The sequence below is a fragment of the Colletes gigas genome, unplaced genomic scaffold (assembly GCF_013123115.1).
Source record: "Colletes gigas isolate AHSC1104 unplaced genomic scaffold, ASM1312311v1 Colletes_gigas_Sc00006, whole genome shotgun sequence".
Taxonomy (NCBI): domain Eukaryota; kingdom Metazoa; phylum Arthropoda; class Insecta; order Hymenoptera; family Colletidae; genus Colletes; species Colletes gigas.
In genome coordinates, this window is record NW_025106635.1 from 10246371 (window position 1) to 10265563 (window position 19193).

Here is a 19193-nt window from a genome sequence, read left to right on the forward strand (position 1 = left end):
GACACACAAATTAATTTTTTAATATGCTTCTTATGTCTGATTATGAGATGTGCTGTCTGTTTGTCCCACTTCGTTTTATTTTTTATAAAACACATAATTTTGTTCAAAACAAACGATTATTTTAAATTTAATATGTACTAGTATATACCCTGAGTAATTAATCAATCTTCAAATGAAATATAGAAATAAGCAACCTATGAGGTGTGCTATGAACAAAAATTCTGACAGCCACAGTTGACGAATTTCTTCTCTATTTCTGAAACTACCCAAAGTGATCACAACAATGTGGGACGTATTCGAATCGTAATCTCTGCAGTGAAAATTGTTCTTTTTAGAATACGACGCGGTAAAATAAGAACGCGTCGTTCGATCGAAAAGACAGGACAGATGTTGAAATAATGCATCGAGCGAAAGGCATCCCGGAATTCCTGTTTCGCACGCCGCTCCCGGAATTAGAAAGCGCAGTAAAGCCTAACGCTGGTTTATCGACGAACAAAACAGTAATTTTGCGAGAGGACACGCTGGTCGAGGGTCGAAGCTGCGAATTGAATTCTCAAATTGCGTGCCGCGTAAATTGCCCGGCGTATCTTTAATCCCTCCGTGGCCGCCATCTCCGCGGACGATCCAATAATCGTAAAGGGTAATTCGTGGACGTCCATCCACGGACATTCCATCTCGGAATCTGTTACGGTACATTTACTTCGAAACGTCGCCTAACCCGAGCGCACAGCATGCGAAAACACCGGCTACGCGTAATCCTCGGCTATACGGTTAACGTCGAGTTGGCAAAGAGTTGTTTCCGACCCCCGGAGCAATAAATTCCCTTCCACGCACGGGCATCGACAATTTCAAATTTCCGCCAACCTCCTGCCTTTTCAGCCATTTTTCACGCGGGACTATAACAGTGTACTTAACACTAAACCTACCACGACCGGTCGAATTACCGTTTTTAGAATTTCCAACGTACAATGTTATTTTAGTGCCATTTAACTTTACAAGTTTTCTCAATATTCACTTCCATTCTTGTTTGGTTTCCGAGAAAAATATGTAGTCGATTGAACGATTTGTATTTTTTTGTAGAAAATTGGACAAACTTTGGTATCAAATTTTGGTAAGCTTCCGATGTAAATAGGAAAGATGAAAAGAGAGAATCTTCAGTTTCCACTGTCTTAAAACAGTCTAATGACGCGTATTAAAAATAATAAAACTTTAGACGCGTGCAGATCCGAAACTGCTACTGTTTTATAAATTATTAAGCCACTGTTAGAAGCAGTAAAGCCTCCCTTTTAAAATGGTTTTTGGTTTTTGACGATCCGACTTTTCGTTTTCGAGATATCATCGTGTAAAGAGAATCGTAATTTTTAAAATTCCGCTACATGTGGCTCTCCGCCTTACAAAAGCCTAATAACGAATATTAAAAGTACTGAAAACTTTAGATGCGTGCAATTCTGAAAGTATTAAAGTTTTATTAATAATTGATACATCGTTAGGAGCGGCAAGGCATCCCCTTTAAAGTGGTTTTTGGTTTTTGACGATCCGACATTCCGTTTCGGAGATATGGCAATTTACATATGTAAAAGGTAATTTTTTTAATTTGACTATCTCTGTCTCCGTCTAGCGCGTCGCGTTGGACCTCTTTGTCTTGCACGCGAGTCACGTGCGTAGTATCTACTACTTACTACGAGCACGTGCGGTCAACGACCTTGCAAGGCCGTAGTGGAGTTCATTGATCTCGCAACGTAAACAAACTTCGAAGCCTCGTATCACCGTAACCAGCCACCGCATCGACTCGAAACTAAAATCGCTATATCTCCGGAACTAATAAAGCTATCGACTTGTACAAACGCTCATTTTAAAGGGGGTTTCATCCCCTATCCAATCACTATGCAAACTACTATAATTTATGCTATCTTCTATGTCTATTTTGACATTTACTTTGACGCTCGAATTGAAATACAAATTGTCATATCTCCAGAACTAATTACGCTATTGACTTGAAACAAATTTCATTTTAAAAGGGGGTTTATCCTTTATCCTATGAATATACCAATTACTATAATTTATGCCGTTTTCCAAGTTCATTTTGTTATCTACTTCGACTCTATGCACCCAAAGAAGTTTCAGTAATTCCTATTGATCATACGACTGGTGTCCACCATTTTTTCCCGTAAATATTCGTTTTCTCTGGAACTAACTACAGTATCAATTTGAAATAAAATTTGTAATTCTCTATTGCATAAATTTTATTTTATTCTTCGAGAAAGAAATTATTCGTGTACGTATAAATTAATTAATACATGAAACAAAAATTGTCATATCTCCGGAACTAATTACGCTATTGACTTGAAACAAATTTCATTTTAAAGGAATTTTCATCCCCTATTCTATGAACGTAACAAATACTATAATTTATGCTATCTTCTATGTTTATTTTGTTATCTACTTCGACTCTACGCATCTAAAAAAGTTTCAGTAATTCCTATTGATCATACGACTGGTCTGCGATAAAACTGTATTATAAATTGTTTATTTAATCGAAACCCGACACTATGAAATTATCATCTTTCTAAATAATTGATGAATTATCTAACCGTTACAAAAATAGATCAGACGAATTTTAATCCATTAAATTTTGAATATCAGCTTCCAGAGCATTGGAAGACGATAGAGAAGAACGAATGATGTGTAATCGAGTATATAAAACGAAACTATTGCAAACTAATTTACTTTTCCGCTGTCCCAGTATGTTACTTTTGTTGAAGGGTCAATAACTGTGTACCTTGCCCAATAGCGTCGTCGAATGTAGGACGAACGTCCGAAACACCGGACGGCAAAGAAAATTAAGCGCATCGTGGAACCAGTATTGATAGGAAGAGAACTCTCGAGACAATTTCGACACGAAAGATGAGAGGTGGCTCCTTCACGGCTTCATTCACGGCAACCCTCGACCTACTACCAGTCTCCGGCTGTTCTCAAAGCCTTGTCCTCTTCATCAACTCTCTCCTCTCCTTTTACCACTATCCTTTCTTCGCGACCTTCGATCCAACCCCTTAATTTGCTCCCCAAAGTCGCCTAGTACTTATGGCCGCTGTTGGCCTTTTCACGAGGGTTTTAACCGCTCATTGAATTACCTTTGATAATTACTTAAGATACTCGAATGATCCCCGGTAATGGCGGAAAAAAATTCATTTTGGCCCGTCATTTTATAGCCGCTGAAAGGGTACGACGAGCGGAATTTGTCTCCAAATTTTTCACCCTGTTCCGAAATTGCCTCGACGTACGCTGATGTCGTTTGTCGAGACACTTTGCGTAAAAATTTAACATCGTGGTCGGCAAAAAAAGAACCCCTCCCGATGGTTCCATCTTACTGTAATCAATCTTCATAATCGAGATCAACTCAGACAATAATCATAATGATCCTACAACAATAAAAAAAATTCCTCTCGCGAGTGTAGAGTGAAAGAAATTAGTTAATATCGAGTCTCCAGCCGCAACGTCGTTTCGTTAGGGAATTTTCGAGTCTGTAAAAAGTTTCGTGCAATGGAAAGAGAAAGGGAGAAGAAACGTAAAAAAGACGTTGCACGTCGAAGGACACCAAGGAAAGAAAGTATAATGCACGAAGGATGCTGATGAAGAGAGCGAGGCTCCAAGGATGGATGAAGAGCGGTACTGGGTCGAGGGTTCGGATGAATGAAACCACCGAGGAGGAACCTCTCTCGTCTTCTACGAGGGACAAAGAACTGCCGCCGTCGACGACGACAACGTTGAAAATACCCGAAGGGAAGTTTACTTTGATTAAAACTGTTCCAGTAACGTCGGGGGCCTTTTCATGCGTGCTTGGCACACAGAATTCGTTTGGCTTACATTAAAGATACGGGGAAAATACGTACTCCCGTCGATTCGTGCTCCGCGATGCGTGCTGGAAACGAACCGGAGATGTTGAAAGCATGGAGTTCGCGTGGCCTGGCGATCTAACGCTCGCGAACGGTAAGAAGATTTATGGCACTTCGTTCCGAGAAATATCGGAATAATTGCTCGCCCGACGGAAATTAAAATACGTTTCTGTATCAGTCCCTGCAAGACTTAATGATACTTGGACTCAACTTGAAATATCTTTTCTTCCAGTTTTAATGCAATACTCACGCAACACGTCATTTTATCCAAGTTGATTGCAAAATAAGTATCAACACAGCTTGCATAAAGCTTAAATACTGAGAACAAATAATATTATTGAAAAATCTATATTTCTTAAGGGGCTATTCTACCTTGTAGGCACGAAAAATACATGTTTCTTTGTGATTTTTTTTTGCGGGCTATTAAAGAGCCATTAATTCCGTGTTTTGTAGATACATTTATTATATATTTAGCTATATTTACGAATTTTTGCAACGCATAATATTTATTGATTACGCTGTTTTTGTTTATCAACAAACAACAGTTTTTAGGAACGGCGTCCGACTGCGTATGTGATATCTTCCGAAACAAGTTATCCGAAATCCAAAAACCAACGATATTCTTAATATAGATGAGTGTGGTTATAGCATGAATTAGGATCTCTTCAAAAGAACAAAAAATGGCAAAATGGCAGCTATTTTACGAAAAAATACTGAATATTTCCATCTATTCGGCTGCCTTTTTGGTAATAAAAAGAAAAGTATTGCAGATATCGCAATTATCCTAGTTCATGTTATAGGGAGACTAGTTCTAAAGATACTGCATAAATTTCCTGTTGATATCTTGAATAGTTTTTCTGTTATCACATACGCAGTGCCGAAAAATGCAGTTTCGAGAAAAACAGCTTTAAAGTTACACGTACACTTGTTATACCTACGCGCGATACATTTCAGCAGGCTATAACTTCGTTAGTTTTCTGAATTTCAATTTAATATTTGGTAGATATATTTTCGAGACTACATACTAAAAAACAATGCAAAAAAAAATTCGATTTTTTTAATCCCACAAAGTAGAAAGGCAATCTAAAGTTTTACGTCCAGTTATATATACCTGCGCGTGGTACATTATAGCAGGCTATAACTTCGTTAGTTTTCAGAATTTCAATTTAATATTTGGTAGATATATTTTCAAGACTACATACTAAAGAACAATGCAAAAAAAAATTCGATTTTTTTAATCCCACAAATTAGAAAGGCAATCTAAAGTTTTACGTCCAGTTATATATACCTGCGCGTGGTACATTACAGCAGGCTATAACTTCGTTAGTTTTCTGAATTTCAATTTAATATTTGGTAGATATATTTTCAAGACTACTTACTAAAAGAAAACGCAACAAAAAAAAAAATTCGGTTTTTAAAATCCCACAAGGTAGAAAGGCCCCTTAAGTACTAGTTTCTAGTTCGATGATTTCTAGTACGCTGTTTCCTTTCAATTTTGGTAAGGAAGAGGTGATTTCAACCCCCTCAAATTCTGTGTCACGAATGAATTACAATACTTTCAAAACTGTTCTGAATTCTCGAGTTCACATTTTGATACATTGTATTAATTTTAAAAACTCTTGAAGCGTTCTATCGTTTCACCAAATATACAAGTGTCTTTTATAACGAAGCAGAGTTAAAATTTACTGTTGGAGCCTTTTCACCCCCGACCAAATGGGACGAAGCAACCAAACAGAGCGATTGACGAAGCCCAAACGTTACGTTCGTAAAATCGACGCGGATAAATCGTCGAAGGAAGGCGAGACGAGACGTCGTTTCGATATTTCATAACCCCATAAGTCGCCGTTTATTGTGCCGCGTCGAAACGATTGCATCAGCGGTGGAAACGCCGCGAAATAATTGAAACCGTAGATGAGAAGCCCTTTGTTCGTCCAAGAACAAAGGGGCACCAGGGACGTCGCGAAAGTTTACCTTGATTAAAATTGTTTTAACAACAACGAGAGAACCCGGTGCACTTGCACAGATAGTTTTCACGACGTTTGGAATTACCACGGAACGAAGAAAAATGGAAGGAAAAAGGAGATACGCCATCGAATCTCGTTTGTTTACGAGCAGCTCTTTGTGCTTCCATTAACGTTTCGCGTTTAATTGTTTTAAGCGTTTCGCTCGAAAGGGACTTTTACGACTGCAATATCGGTCTCGCTTCATTATCACGTTTAAACGTAGTGATTTTATGGTAACCTCGCGCGCAAAACTTTCACGAATAAATAATGATCTAAACCAGCGTCTCCCAACATAGAAATAATTACAAAATTACCCAGTTGATTTCAATTTTAAATTTACTCGGTTAAGGTACAATTTGCTAATATTATCATAGTATCGAAGAAGACTCGAAGCTCTCCAATCGAAACGTTTGAATCGATCAGATAGATCCGCTTGCGCAAGACCGGATAACTGGAACGTTTTGTTGTTCGACCACAAATCATTCCGTTGGACTGACATTAGGTTGACGTTGGTGAAAGTATCCAATAATCTGGTTCTTATTTTAACCCCGGATTACTATAGCGGAGCATATGAATAGCAGACTGCATTCCACGCGGTTTTGTTACCGATTTATTTCGACTCCAAATGTTGCAAGTTAAATTTTCTTGAATTTGGCGACCCACGTTAACACATTTTCCATTCAGTTTCGAGCCCTGTACACCCCTGTAATAATTCGACTGCGTGTTTTTAATCATCCTATACGCTCCTTTCGTAGATATATCGTTTCACAGGAAACGTGACCAAGTTCTTGATCAATTATTTGTTCCACGTCCTTCGATATTTATGCCGTCATGCACGATCGTTAAAATCGCAATTGCTCCCCACTCGGGCACTTCGACGGTCATAAATTACGTGCACCGTGAGCTGGTATACATGTTGCTAGCGTGCACCGGGCAACAAGTTGCAATTATAAACTGCCCCCGGTGCTGGGCTCGCATGACTGCAGCGCAAATATTCTCTATCGTGCAAAAAACAACGGTGCGATCCTTCTTTTCCGTTGTTCCTTCGACAAAGTCCATCGACCCTCGTCCATCTCGAGGAACAAAATATTATCAATATATTTTTTTTCGCCGATTAATCGATTACGAAAGGATTAATCGATTACGAAAGCGTCGCGAGTACTTTCGAAAAAAGAAACGAACCGCGGATTCGTTGATTACGGGACGCGCAGTGTGAAACGACCGTGGAAAAAAAGAATTTTTACGATCCCGGCTGAAGATATTAATGATCGTCCGGGGGAACTGCAATAATTCACTAAAACAAAAAGCACAGAAATGACTGTGAAATCTCATCAATCATCGGACAGGAGTTACTATCCGCCGCGAACGACTCTATCGAGCACGAACGATCGATATCGACCTTTTAAGGTAACCCTGATCTAGACGGACAATTTATCACCCGAGGCATGATGCGTGAAACGGAGCAAGGAGAATGATCACCGCGCGGACAGATCGGCGCGAGACATTGCGAGGATAGGTACACTGCGGTTAGAAATCAAAGGCTGTTGATCGACGATCAAAAACCACGATGGATTGTTCGTTTCCGGCGATAAAACACGATTTTTCTCCTGGGGTGGTATCAAAGGGTTCGTCACGTGTCTAGAGTGAAACAGAATCACTTTGTTTGCTGTTTCTTGAAGTCTAGAGCTCCTGAATAATAAGTTTTTCTCGAATTGAGAATTCTAAAATCGATGAATATGCTATCATTAACTTCTCGATAGTTTATGTTTGCATACTTGTGAATCAAACTTTATGGCTTTAGGTACCTTCTTTCGCGTCTTTTCCATGATATAACTTCTCTAAAAATGAATCTGGATCGAGTACAACAATGATTCGTAAGATGAACGTCGCGTTCATTTTTCGTACAATGGAGGCGAAATTCGACACCGGTATCGGGTTTCAAGTGTCTTTCGCGCTTCATTGGGCTTCAAAGGGGGTCCCCCAGGTTGAAAGTCGTAGAAATGTTCAATTTACGAATCACGTTCGTTTTAAGAATCATTGCTGAACAACGAATAAATTCTAATCTATATCGTACCTGATATTACTAAATAACTAAAAATTAGGATTGTTGAATCGATGTGATACGTGTACTTTACATGAATAGTTATCGTATAAAATGTATTGAAAAAACAAAGTTGAATGAAATGAAGAAAATTCTCAAAATCTCTACTTTCTATGTTTAATAGCTTCTATTGATTAAAATTTTTATTTTTATTTCTCCTTTACAGATATATAATAGAATAATAAATTTATAATTATTTTTAATAATTGTTTTAGGTTCTTTATAAAATTACTGATTAATACTATTCGTAGCATCCATGAACTGTTACCATTAATGGTAACTAATTAGTGATTCACTATAACTAAACACGAGATATATAAATAACATAAACATCCGCAGTCTACTTATAAAACTAGTCAAAATTTGTGGCTTAAAATTGACTTAAAATTTTAAGAACACGTAAAGTAAATTGAATTCAGATTATCTCGATGTGAAAGTATTTTATAATACAAAAGTGGTACCAAACAGACCGTTAAAAGCTACCGTAATTTACAAATGGCGTTTGTAATGGCGATCAGAATAAGCCGCGAAAAAGCGACTCGTCGAGACGAAATTGAGCTAGTCGCGGAGTAATTATCAATCCTCGTTTTAACAAGCCCGGGTCCGACCGGCAAATTGACAAAGAAGTCCGCTGTAAATTGAATCTGCGATAAACGTACGTAACGTTTAACGAAGTTACGGCGGCTGAACGAGAGTTTACACGATTACCCCCGACTCCCGGGGATCCCTTTTCCTTTTCGTCGTTTCGCATCCTGTCAACGACAGGGCAAAACTTCGCCCCCGGTCTCCCTCCCCCTAATTATTTTGTTTCCGTAACCGTGGCGACAAACGCCGAACAACGCGGGGCTAAGCGTCGTAATCCGCGAATTTCCATTCCGGGAAATAATTTTTTTCGTCGCACGATCCTCGCGGAAAGCAACGATTGCTCGTGGCCGATCGATCTTTCGACGAAACGATTAAGGAAATAGTCATTGGGTACTCCGGGAGCCAGACGTCTGCCGTATTATGGTTATTACTCCGCGATTATAGATTTTATTCCAAGACGGGGGTAATTTATATTTTCCCCCTTACAATTTTCGAACTGACTGAGGGACCAAAGTTACACATCCGCTGGGGAAGAGTTCGGTATTTAAATGATTTTATAACATATAATTTTATTATAATTATTTCTACTTGCTGTTATAAAAGCAGACGTAAATAAATTTGGGTAGAATTTATGAATTTTAGCAAACTTAGGAAAATAAGTAGCGAATCAAATTTTATGTTATCCCGTTCATAATGGTTTAAAATTGTAGTCTTGCAGAAAATTACACGGTTTACGTCTGGCAGTGAACGTGTTAATGAATCATCATAAATAGGTCGATCGAGCATTTGTGAGAGAGCTACAGGTAGCCTGTAGCCCTCTTATGGCGAGTAGGGGAACTCTACACGGAAAATAAATTTGATATCAGATCTACGACTTGATTATATTATCGTTAATGACTCTGTTTGTTTGCGTAGCACCGATTAAATTCCTTTACGCTTTAACTCATCCTGTTAGTCGAATCTAGAGCTCTCATATTCGAGATTCCACGTGCTCTGGTCCCGCGTATTTCAACGTTAATGCGACCACTTTATCCCAAAGGGAAAAATATAATGTCTCAGTTTTATTTTATGTAATTGCATCAATTTACTATACTCGTTCTTGAAATTAATACTTGTCACTTCCTAGATAGTAAATACACAAACCTGTTTCCCCCCGGCGAAAGAATTCCCATTCAAGAGATATCGTTGTATTCATAAAACTCGTGAAAGTTTTCCAGTATTTTTTTTTTCCGCCGCACGAAAACGAGACAGGATCGTAAGATAATAAAGAGAGTTGTAACTACGTGCAAGAGGGGTATGCTTATTATCTACGATTCTGTATGGGAGTTGGTGCCTAACCGGGAATATTAGAAACTAGAAAGTAAATGGCGACAGTTTCGACGCGTTCCGTAAAATTCTTTTACGACCACGATTATCGCCTCCGTCGTAAAGATGGATGCTGGAAGCTCACCGAGTCGAGTGAGAATAGTACTTTTAACGCAACCGCTGGTTTATTTAATCGCTGGACAGATGCAGGAATAGAACCTGTCGGACAGTTGTCTCGTAAAAGAAATCAAACTACGTTGGAAAGCTTAATACGCGATATATAAATCTCTCCATAAAATAATTTACGATCGAGGAAACGCGTGCTTTCGATGGAAAATTTTATGATGCGTTCACGGGTATCGCGTTACGTGTAACTTTAATATATAGCTTCTATTGTTCGAAAATTTCAAAACAATCTGCTTCCGGAACTCTAATAATAAAATAAAAATTCATTTTTTTCGCCTTTGATCGACTTTTGTACGTTTGATTATTTGAGATATTTTTATAACGAGATAACTGACAAAGGCGTATGTTTTTGAAAAGTCTCAAGTAATTCGTTTATGTTTGATAATTATTACTTTCTTTGTTTCGCGAATTCGAACGGGTTGGACGAGGAATTAATTATTCTAAGCGTTCGAGAGAACCGTTTGAAACTTGCCGGGCAAATTTGCATTGACGTCGACGTCTAGCCGGACACAAATCACCTTTTCAGCGTTGAACAGTTAAGCAGATGCGACTCGATAATAGGACTAGTCGTGCACGTCGTCGAAGCTCTCGACATCTTGCAGATAGTTCGTCGATGTCCCCACGGAGAGACGGTGTAAAGTGAATTAACGCCGTCGTTGAGCCGTAAGAGCGGCGGATAAGTAGATAACGCGATTAATGCGCGAACACATCTGATCCCCCTGCGTTTAGGTCTTAGACGAACTTGGAATTGATCCACTGTACGTCTTCGTTGTCGCGAATTCATAAACTTTTTCGTTGCCACTGAACAACTTTAAAACGATCATTTTTAAATGGACATAAAAGAAGATAAAAGGAATTCTTTTAATTGCGTAATATTTTTATTTGGTGCAAATCCGTTTTTCAAACCTAACATTCTTTTACATACGACTGGGCACTTCTCATTAGGGAAATATATGGGGTTGCTTGGGCACCGCAAAGGAAGGGTTAAATCCTCCCGTATCTTGTTTTAATTATACAGAGTGAATCACGTAACTTGATCAGTTTAATTTGTTCTGTTACTAATGGTCCGTTAAAAGAATTCTTTTTCTAGTATAACAGCTTTAGGGATAGTTTTAACTTGAGTGTATTAATTTTGCTGGCACTCACATTGTCAAAATTTCTATAAAGTAAAGACCGATATATTTTCTAGCATAGTTGAATTTGTGTAACCTCGAATGACCTTTATTTATAGTGTAGTATATGTATACAATGTATCGGGGAATCGTCGGCGAGTTTGCTGCGTTCGACCGACGAGCGTAGCGAGACGCCGGCAACGTCGGAGAAAACAAACGCATACGGACAACGAAGATATTAGGGGAGTCGCATGGTAACGTTCGGTGTGCGAACACGTATTTTATGCATTTATGTTACGGCCGTGGGGCCAGCTTAGTACATCTACCCTTTACGTTTATACTTACTGTGTTTTTCTAATCTAAATATATACATATATATCCACCTATTATTACATTAGTGCTTCATTCCTGACTTTCCCGGAACAAAGACTACTACAATAGGTCACTGTATTCGTCCTGAAAAGCTCTATCAGAATATACAGAAAAACTTATATTGTCCCATTTATAAAAACAAGTTTGACTTTTGTATCTCCTCTACCCCTACACTTATAAAAAAATGATTAATATTGCTTTACGTGGCCCCTGAAATCGAACAACTTTTGCCCTGCACTTTTTCTTCTATCATTACAAACGAGTCATTCAGGTGACAAGTGTTTTAGGTATCTCACTCTGTGTAATAGTCGTAAGCTTCCCGCGTTCGCCAACAGAGGGCTACGCTCGACACGTTACTTTCTTACAAGTGCTCGACATACACTCCCCGATGAGTCCACTTTCCCTTTCTTTTCACAGTACCGAATCATTTGACGCCACAAAGGGTGTGAAATATTTCATTTCACAAACTTCCCTCGGGATTTTTCACCCCTTAGATTGGAAAATACACAAGTTCGTATATATTGGCGATGCATCGAGATGGCTTATGGGGAATACCGGTCTCGCGTAGGGGGCAGAGGCGACTTTCAAGAGCGCCGCTTCGCCTGTCAGTGCAATTACCAGTCGATTGTTCGCGATCGCCGCGAGTCGACAGATTTATCAAGCGCGATAAATATCGACGCGCGTGTGCAAGACCGCGCAGAGCGGTGTCCAGCAATCCGCGGCCCTCCTGCGTAGACGCATAGCGCATTGTGTTCGGCGGTTTATCCTGCACTCTCAATTAATCGAGCGGGCTGATTGCAGCCGCGATACCGTCCGTTTGCCGGCCCGGGCGTCGCGCGCGACGATGCAACGATACAACGCCCCGAAAGAGCACTGAATACGGCGTCATTAACGGGACACCGCCCACGTCGCGACGCTCGCCCTCGAAAGGGTCGTTCGAACTAATCGAAAATTGCTCTCTCGGTAGACGTTGGACCGTAACCCCGCCAAACGATGCTAATTTCGAACCGTGTGTTTATCTTTTGCGTTCGACGGAGTGTTCCGTGCGCGAGTTTGTCACGGTTCAGCTTTGATGCCCCGTAAATGGACCGAGAAACGACGAACGACCGTTTGAGATGAAAAGAACATCTCTGACGGTCGCGTCCATCGTTCATTTTTTCTCCATGAGACGCAATTAATGTTTCGATTACAAGGTACTCGTTGAATGGCCAAACTATAAGTGTGAACCTAGGATCTCATTTTGAAAACAATATACAGGGTGTTCGGTCACCCCTGGGAAAAATTTTAATGTGAGATTCTAGTGGCCAAAATAAGACGAAAATCAAGGATACTAATTTGTTGATGGAGGCTTCGTTGAAAAGTTATTAACGTTTAAAGTTCCGCCTGTACTGAATTTTTTTCTAGTAAGTGGGTAGGATTTTGGGGACAGATCTATTCACCAAAAATAATTGTAATTGACCCCTGTAACTAACTATAATTTTTTTAATATGATTTGAAATTTTTTAATTTCGTCTAAAAATTTCAGCACCTATTCGAATTTTTTTCTAGAAAGTGGGTAGGATTTTGGGGGTAGGTCTATTTACCAAAAATAATTGTAATTGACCCGTGTAAGTAACTATAATTTTTTTAGTATGATTTGAAATTTTTTAATTTCGTCTACAAATTTCAGTACCTACTCGAATTTTTTTCTAGAAAGTGTGTAGGATTTTGGGGATAGGTCTATTCACCAAAAATAATTGTAATTGGCCCCTGTAACTAACTATAATTTTTTTAATATGATTTGAAATTTTTTCATTTCGTCTAAAAATTTCAGTACCTACTCGAATTTTTTTCTCGAAAATAGGTAGGATTTCGGGGGTATGTTTATTCACCAAAAATGATTGTCATTGCCCCCCTCAACCGAAAATAATTATTCCAGAACGATTTGAAAAATTTTTTTTTCAGGGTAACCAGACAGTTATGATCAGACATTATATTTTGAGTAATTAATTTTTTTCTCGAAATTGAGTAGGATTTCGGGGGTATACGTATTCACCAAAAATGATTGTAATTGACCACTGAAACCAAAAATAATTTTTCTAGATCGATTTGACATTTTTTAATACATAATAAAGAAATAGAGTTACGTGTTGAAAAAATTGAAAACCACTTTTTGCAACGAGGGTGCAGCAATGCTTTATCTTCAAGGTCTATGGGGATCTCTGATTTTTCCAGATGATTTGTCTACCGACTTTCTATTTTTTCAAGGAAACGGTGAACCAATTTGTGCAAGTCTCAATTTTGTTTAATTTAATTTGAAGGAAGCAGCACATTCGGTTATTTCGAAAGTAGTAACGACTGTTGGAAAGGGATACTGCGTAATTCTAAAGGGCCCGAGTAATTCTAGAGGCGGTCCTGACCTCATCAACCACTGTTCCAACTTCCCTCGCGTTCAGCTGCGAACGCGAACCTGATACCACACCATTGGCGCTGTACCGTCGTAATAGTACATTACACTGATCTATTACCTCGATAGGAATGGGTACTGCGATATCTTGTTAATCAGATTAGTCAGATCGCTATTACATATAATTGCAACTCGACACCATTCGATAATACTATACATCTTCGATTAGCGATCGATCAAACATCTATGTACACAGCAAATTAAATTTACCAATCCGGAAGATAATTCGATCAATTTTTATGTAGATAATAAGCACCCCTTTATAATTATTCATAAGCACTGTAAACTATAAAACATTACTTTCGTACCTTAGTCTAAAGAATTACTATAACGCAATAGAAAGAAATATACGTGTATAAGCATCGATCACTGATAAAATTACATAACAGAACTGTAACTTTTTATACATAAACTCTTTCATTATTCTCTTTTTTAACCCCGATATAGACAATATTTAATTCGAACAAATTTTGGAAGCTAATCTAGTAAAAGAAATAACAATTGCAATAATCGAAGCTCTCAGGACTGCACTATAAACGAAGTATCGAATGTTCGATTCTTACCTGCTGAAGTTTACGATAATTGGACGTTGTGGAGCCAGTATAATGAGCCGGGGGGGAAAAGCGAAGCAACGATAAATTCGATTTCACTCGTTGTTAACTCTGCCCCGTCATAAAAGGGTGATTTCAAAGCTCTCCATCAATGAATCACGTTAACCGATGACCACGTTGTGCTTTCTATTCCGCGGCCAGCGTGCACGAAATTTATGATAACCAATAGAATGTAATCGTCCTTCGAGCAGAAGCAACAGTAGCTAAGGCAAGGCCATAATAGACGAGCTAGAGAACAATGGAGAAGATAAGGGAAAGCTGCTGGTGCTACCGACGTCTCTCCCGTTCGGTGCTGTTCTATTTTACGATTGCACTTGCAATGCACTGCGTTTCGAGCGAGTTTGATGCTTTACGGCCCTTCCCGGTAATTGGAAATTCGAATCGAGCCATCGATGAAAATTGTGAAATCAAATTACTAAATCCTTGCCTCGCAATTTCAATATTTTATCTCCTTTACTCTTATGGCCAAACGTTAAGACACAGTGCATTCCAAATTGTGACAATTGAAGAAATAAATTTTTAACTGATTCAATATTAAACTCAGTATTAATTTAGATTAGGTGCTATTATAATATCTCAATATTTCACACCTTGGTACTAAATATAACTGTCGTATCTTCCAAATTTCTATTGTTAATAATTTTGACTAACAGTAAATTATAAGATTATACTTCTCATAAGTACATTTTACATTTTATTTTGATTGATAATTATTTCACTGTAATGATTTTTTCTCCACCATTCAGGGTTGACTTTTTCGAGATTAAAGGTCAGAAAGAAATTTCACTATTTTATCTCCTTTACTCTTATGGCCAAATGTTAAGACACAGTGCATTCTAAATTGTGACAATTAAAGAAAATAAATTTGTAACTGATTCAATATTAAATTCAGTATTAATTTAGATCAGGTGCTATTATAATATCTCAATATTTCACACCTTGGTACTAAATATAATTTTCCAAACTACTTCTGTTAATAACTTTGACTAACAGTACATTTTAAGATTACACTTCTTATAAACACATTTCACATTTTATCTTGATTGATAATTATTTCACTGTAATGATTTTTCCCCTACCATTTAGAGCTGACTTTTAACGAGATTGGGTGCAGTTTATTGCAAGGTTAAAGAAGACACTAGAGAAAAATAATTCGGATGAAGACTTTTTCGATGGCCTTGCCTAATCTCCTATAGCACCTGTTCGACTCACAGGATCCCCACGAGAAAGAAACACTGTTTCGGGGAGGATTTCAAGTATCGAAGTTGCTGAATTTAGCCAGCAACAGGGAAACGTGATTGTCTGGGCAATGCAATCCTACCGCGGAGACAGGTAGATTAACTATCGGTGTTTTATGAGCGACACGCGAATGTATTAGATCGGTATGAACCGCGATCGATAACTGTTTACGCGGTTAGGCAGCTACAAGCTAGAGATGGAATCAAGTAACATGTGCGTCGGTTTTGGGGGGCTCCCTCCGAACGCAATATAATCTCGATTATTGGAACACTTAATTAATGGAATGTTATGCGAATATTATAACGGATATATAGTCTGAACAAGCATAGATTATTCAATATAGACGCACCGGGACCCTTAATTAGAATCCTCTCCAACCGAGATGGGCAAAATTTCATTTCGATAACGGATAATCGATTCGTTCAACGTATTGCAATTTATTCCATCACGAATAATTATAGGTTTTATTTGTCGTGAAATATTTCATTATATGATTCAAATTTTCATTTTTATTCAAAGAGTAATGGATAAACTTTCTTAAAATTGTTCTCGTTCAGGCTATATTTGTTATATAACCTTAGTGTGAAAAATTATTACAATTATATTAGATTGCTTTCTGAGGGAAACCAAAATAAAATGCCTGAAATATTTCCCCATAAATAAACGAAGTAATCAAGTATCAACAACTGTCACGTTACGTGAGATATTATATTAAAAATATTCGTTTGGCCTATCGAATACATTTTAGATTAATTGAAAGCATGCATATCGTTCAGGCTATATTTGTTATATAAATTTAACGTAAAAAATTATTAAAATTATTATCTTTTGGATTAATTCTTATATATTGCTTTCTGAGGGAGATCAAAATAAAATGCCTGAGATATTTCTCCATAAATAAATGAAGCATGAACTATCAACAACTGTCACGTTACGTGAGATATTATATTAAAAATATTCGGTTGGCCTATCGAATACATTCGATTTCTGCATAATTAAAAGCATGCATTCTGTTGAAATCACTGAAATATTTCTTCATAAATAAATTAAGTATGAACTATCAACTGTCACGTTACGTGAGATATTATATTAAAAATATTCGGTTGGCCCATGGAATACATTTTATTTGTAGGTAATTGAAAGCCTGCATCCCGTTGAAGTCACGCTTTCCACTGATTTTCTAAATCCCGTTTTTATTCAACAGGCATTTTATTGAAAACGAGGCGAGGCGTGGAGGTGTTTTCAATCCACGAAACAATTACGAAACTGATCGTATCGCCTTAGCGAGCCAGCCGGATCAATGAAACGTTATCGGCTCTTGCCACGGTTCTGAATCAGAGAATCTCACGAGTCAACGCTCTGATGCACTTTGCTGTCAGAAACGATGAATCACCGAAACGATACGATTATTCGGCGACAATCGGGCCTCTGCGAGTGAATCAGTCGCGATCGCAAAGTGTTTCTAATTAATTGCTACGCCGTAAAAAAAGAATTGCAAAACACCACGAACACCGCTTTAAAGTAATTTGCAAACGTCGACGGGGAATAAAAATTGCAATTTCAGCGAAAAATAACCGTGCTTAACGTGTCTAAAGAATGGTAAATGATCATTTTATACAATATATGTACCTCGAGTTGGTGATTAATATTGCAGTACTCAAACGTGAGGTCACTCACCTGTAACAGAAAATGAAAAGAATATGTTAGTAAAATATTATGTGTTACTACGATTATAAAAAAATATTTAAACGTGTCTAAAATTTATATATTGAGTTGCTTTGCTGTATTCTAAGCTATTTATTTTTATTTTAGATTATATACTATTTTTCTCATACCTCTACTACTAGTAATTTCATTTAATTTTTCGATAATTATAAATAGTCTATTTCCTTTTGCATTTGTTGTTATTAAAAATAGTTATGTACTGAAGAGAGCTGAAATTGAAAACGTTGCAGACCACAAGGTATGCCAAGGGAATTTTTCATTTTCATTTAATTTACTCAGGACTGGGACCAGGTTGATAGAAGAACAACGGTGGCCGTTTGCGTGCGAATTACTCTTGCTTCTAAGCGCGGGTCGTGCATTCCACCAACGAGGTAAAACGTTTCCTCGTTTGCCATCTTCTGCGAGAGTCCGTATCTTCTACCTAATCCGCGGAGAACGCCTCGTTGCACAGTTTTTGTCCTTCGGGGCCGATCGAACGGAAAATTACACTGTTCTTGAAACGGTTACTACGCGGAGACACGAAGAACACTGGCGTAGAAAATGGGTTGCACGACAGAACGTCACAAAAAATATCACGCGAAAATATTTTACCAAAATGCACCACGAAGAGTTCTATTTTAGTTAAAAATCAAAAATTGGTCAAAATTTAAGTAGAAACAAAGATGAAAAGAGAGAATCTTCAGTCTCCACTGTCTTAAAACAGTCTAACAAAGGGTATTAAAAATAGTTAAATAGTTAATAGTGTTTTCTCCATAATTGAGTCACTGTTAGAAATGGTAAAGCTTTCTCTTTGAAATGATTTTTGGATTATGTTAAATAGTTAATAAAAATAATAAAATAGTTAAACAGTTAATAGTTTGTGTTTTCTCCACAATTGAGTCACTGTTAATATGGGGTAAAGCTTCCCCTTTAAAATGATTTTTGGATTATGTTAAATAGTTAATAAAAATAATAAAATAGTTAAACAGTTAATAGTTTGTGTTTTCTCCACAATTGAGTCACTGTTAATATGGGGTAAAGCTTCCCCTTTAAAATGATTTTTGGATTATGTTAAATGATTAATAAAAATAATAAAATAGTTAAATAGTTAATAGTTAGTGTTTTCTCCACAATTGAGTTACTGTTAAAAATGGTAAAGCTTCCCATTTAAAATAATTTTTAAATTATGTCGATTCGATTTTACGTTTCGAAGATATCATAATTTAAATGAAGGGGTAATTTTTTTAATTCAACTATCTGAATCTGAGGCAGAACGTATTTTTCTTTTATAATTAAAAGCCTGATGAACACTGGGAGAAATTTTTCCTTCCTTTCAGGTAGTCAGCTACTAAAAAATATGGAAACTGTCGTAATAAAGTATTCCTCGGTCGAAGTAATTTACAAATATCTGCAGAGTTCCTTGATGTACCTGTCCGAAAGATCCTTACGCTTTCTCTCGCGCGAAACGTTCTGCCAGTGAGAAAGCGTGCAGCAAGGAGTTATCGCTGTTTATTAAGACATTGACTCAATTTATTAAGACGTTAACGACGCTGCGTGAAGATTTGTTTATCGCAAACGCGACAGGCTCGTTGGTTCCTGTTTCCTTCGTCAGAAATTGAGATGAATAAACGTTTAC

The 19193-nt window shown here is 37.7% G+C and overlaps 1 protein-coding gene across 2 annotated transcripts in view; it reads right to left on the reverse strand.

The window, feature by feature from the left end:
- The window catches only part of LOC122395922, a 520523-nt gene that overhangs the window by 189978 nt on the left and 311352 nt on the right, over window positions 1-19193 (reverse strand). The window contains exon 6 of one of the 2 annotated variants that reach the window (XM_043393843.1): window positions 17483-17530. The exons of the other annotated variant lie outside the window; for it this stretch is intronic. Within the exon in view, the coding sequence (XP_043249778.1) occupies window positions 17483-17530 (48 nt within the window). The remainder of the gene's footprint in view (window positions 1-17482; window positions 17531-19193) is intronic. 2 annotated transcript variants of the gene reach the window in all.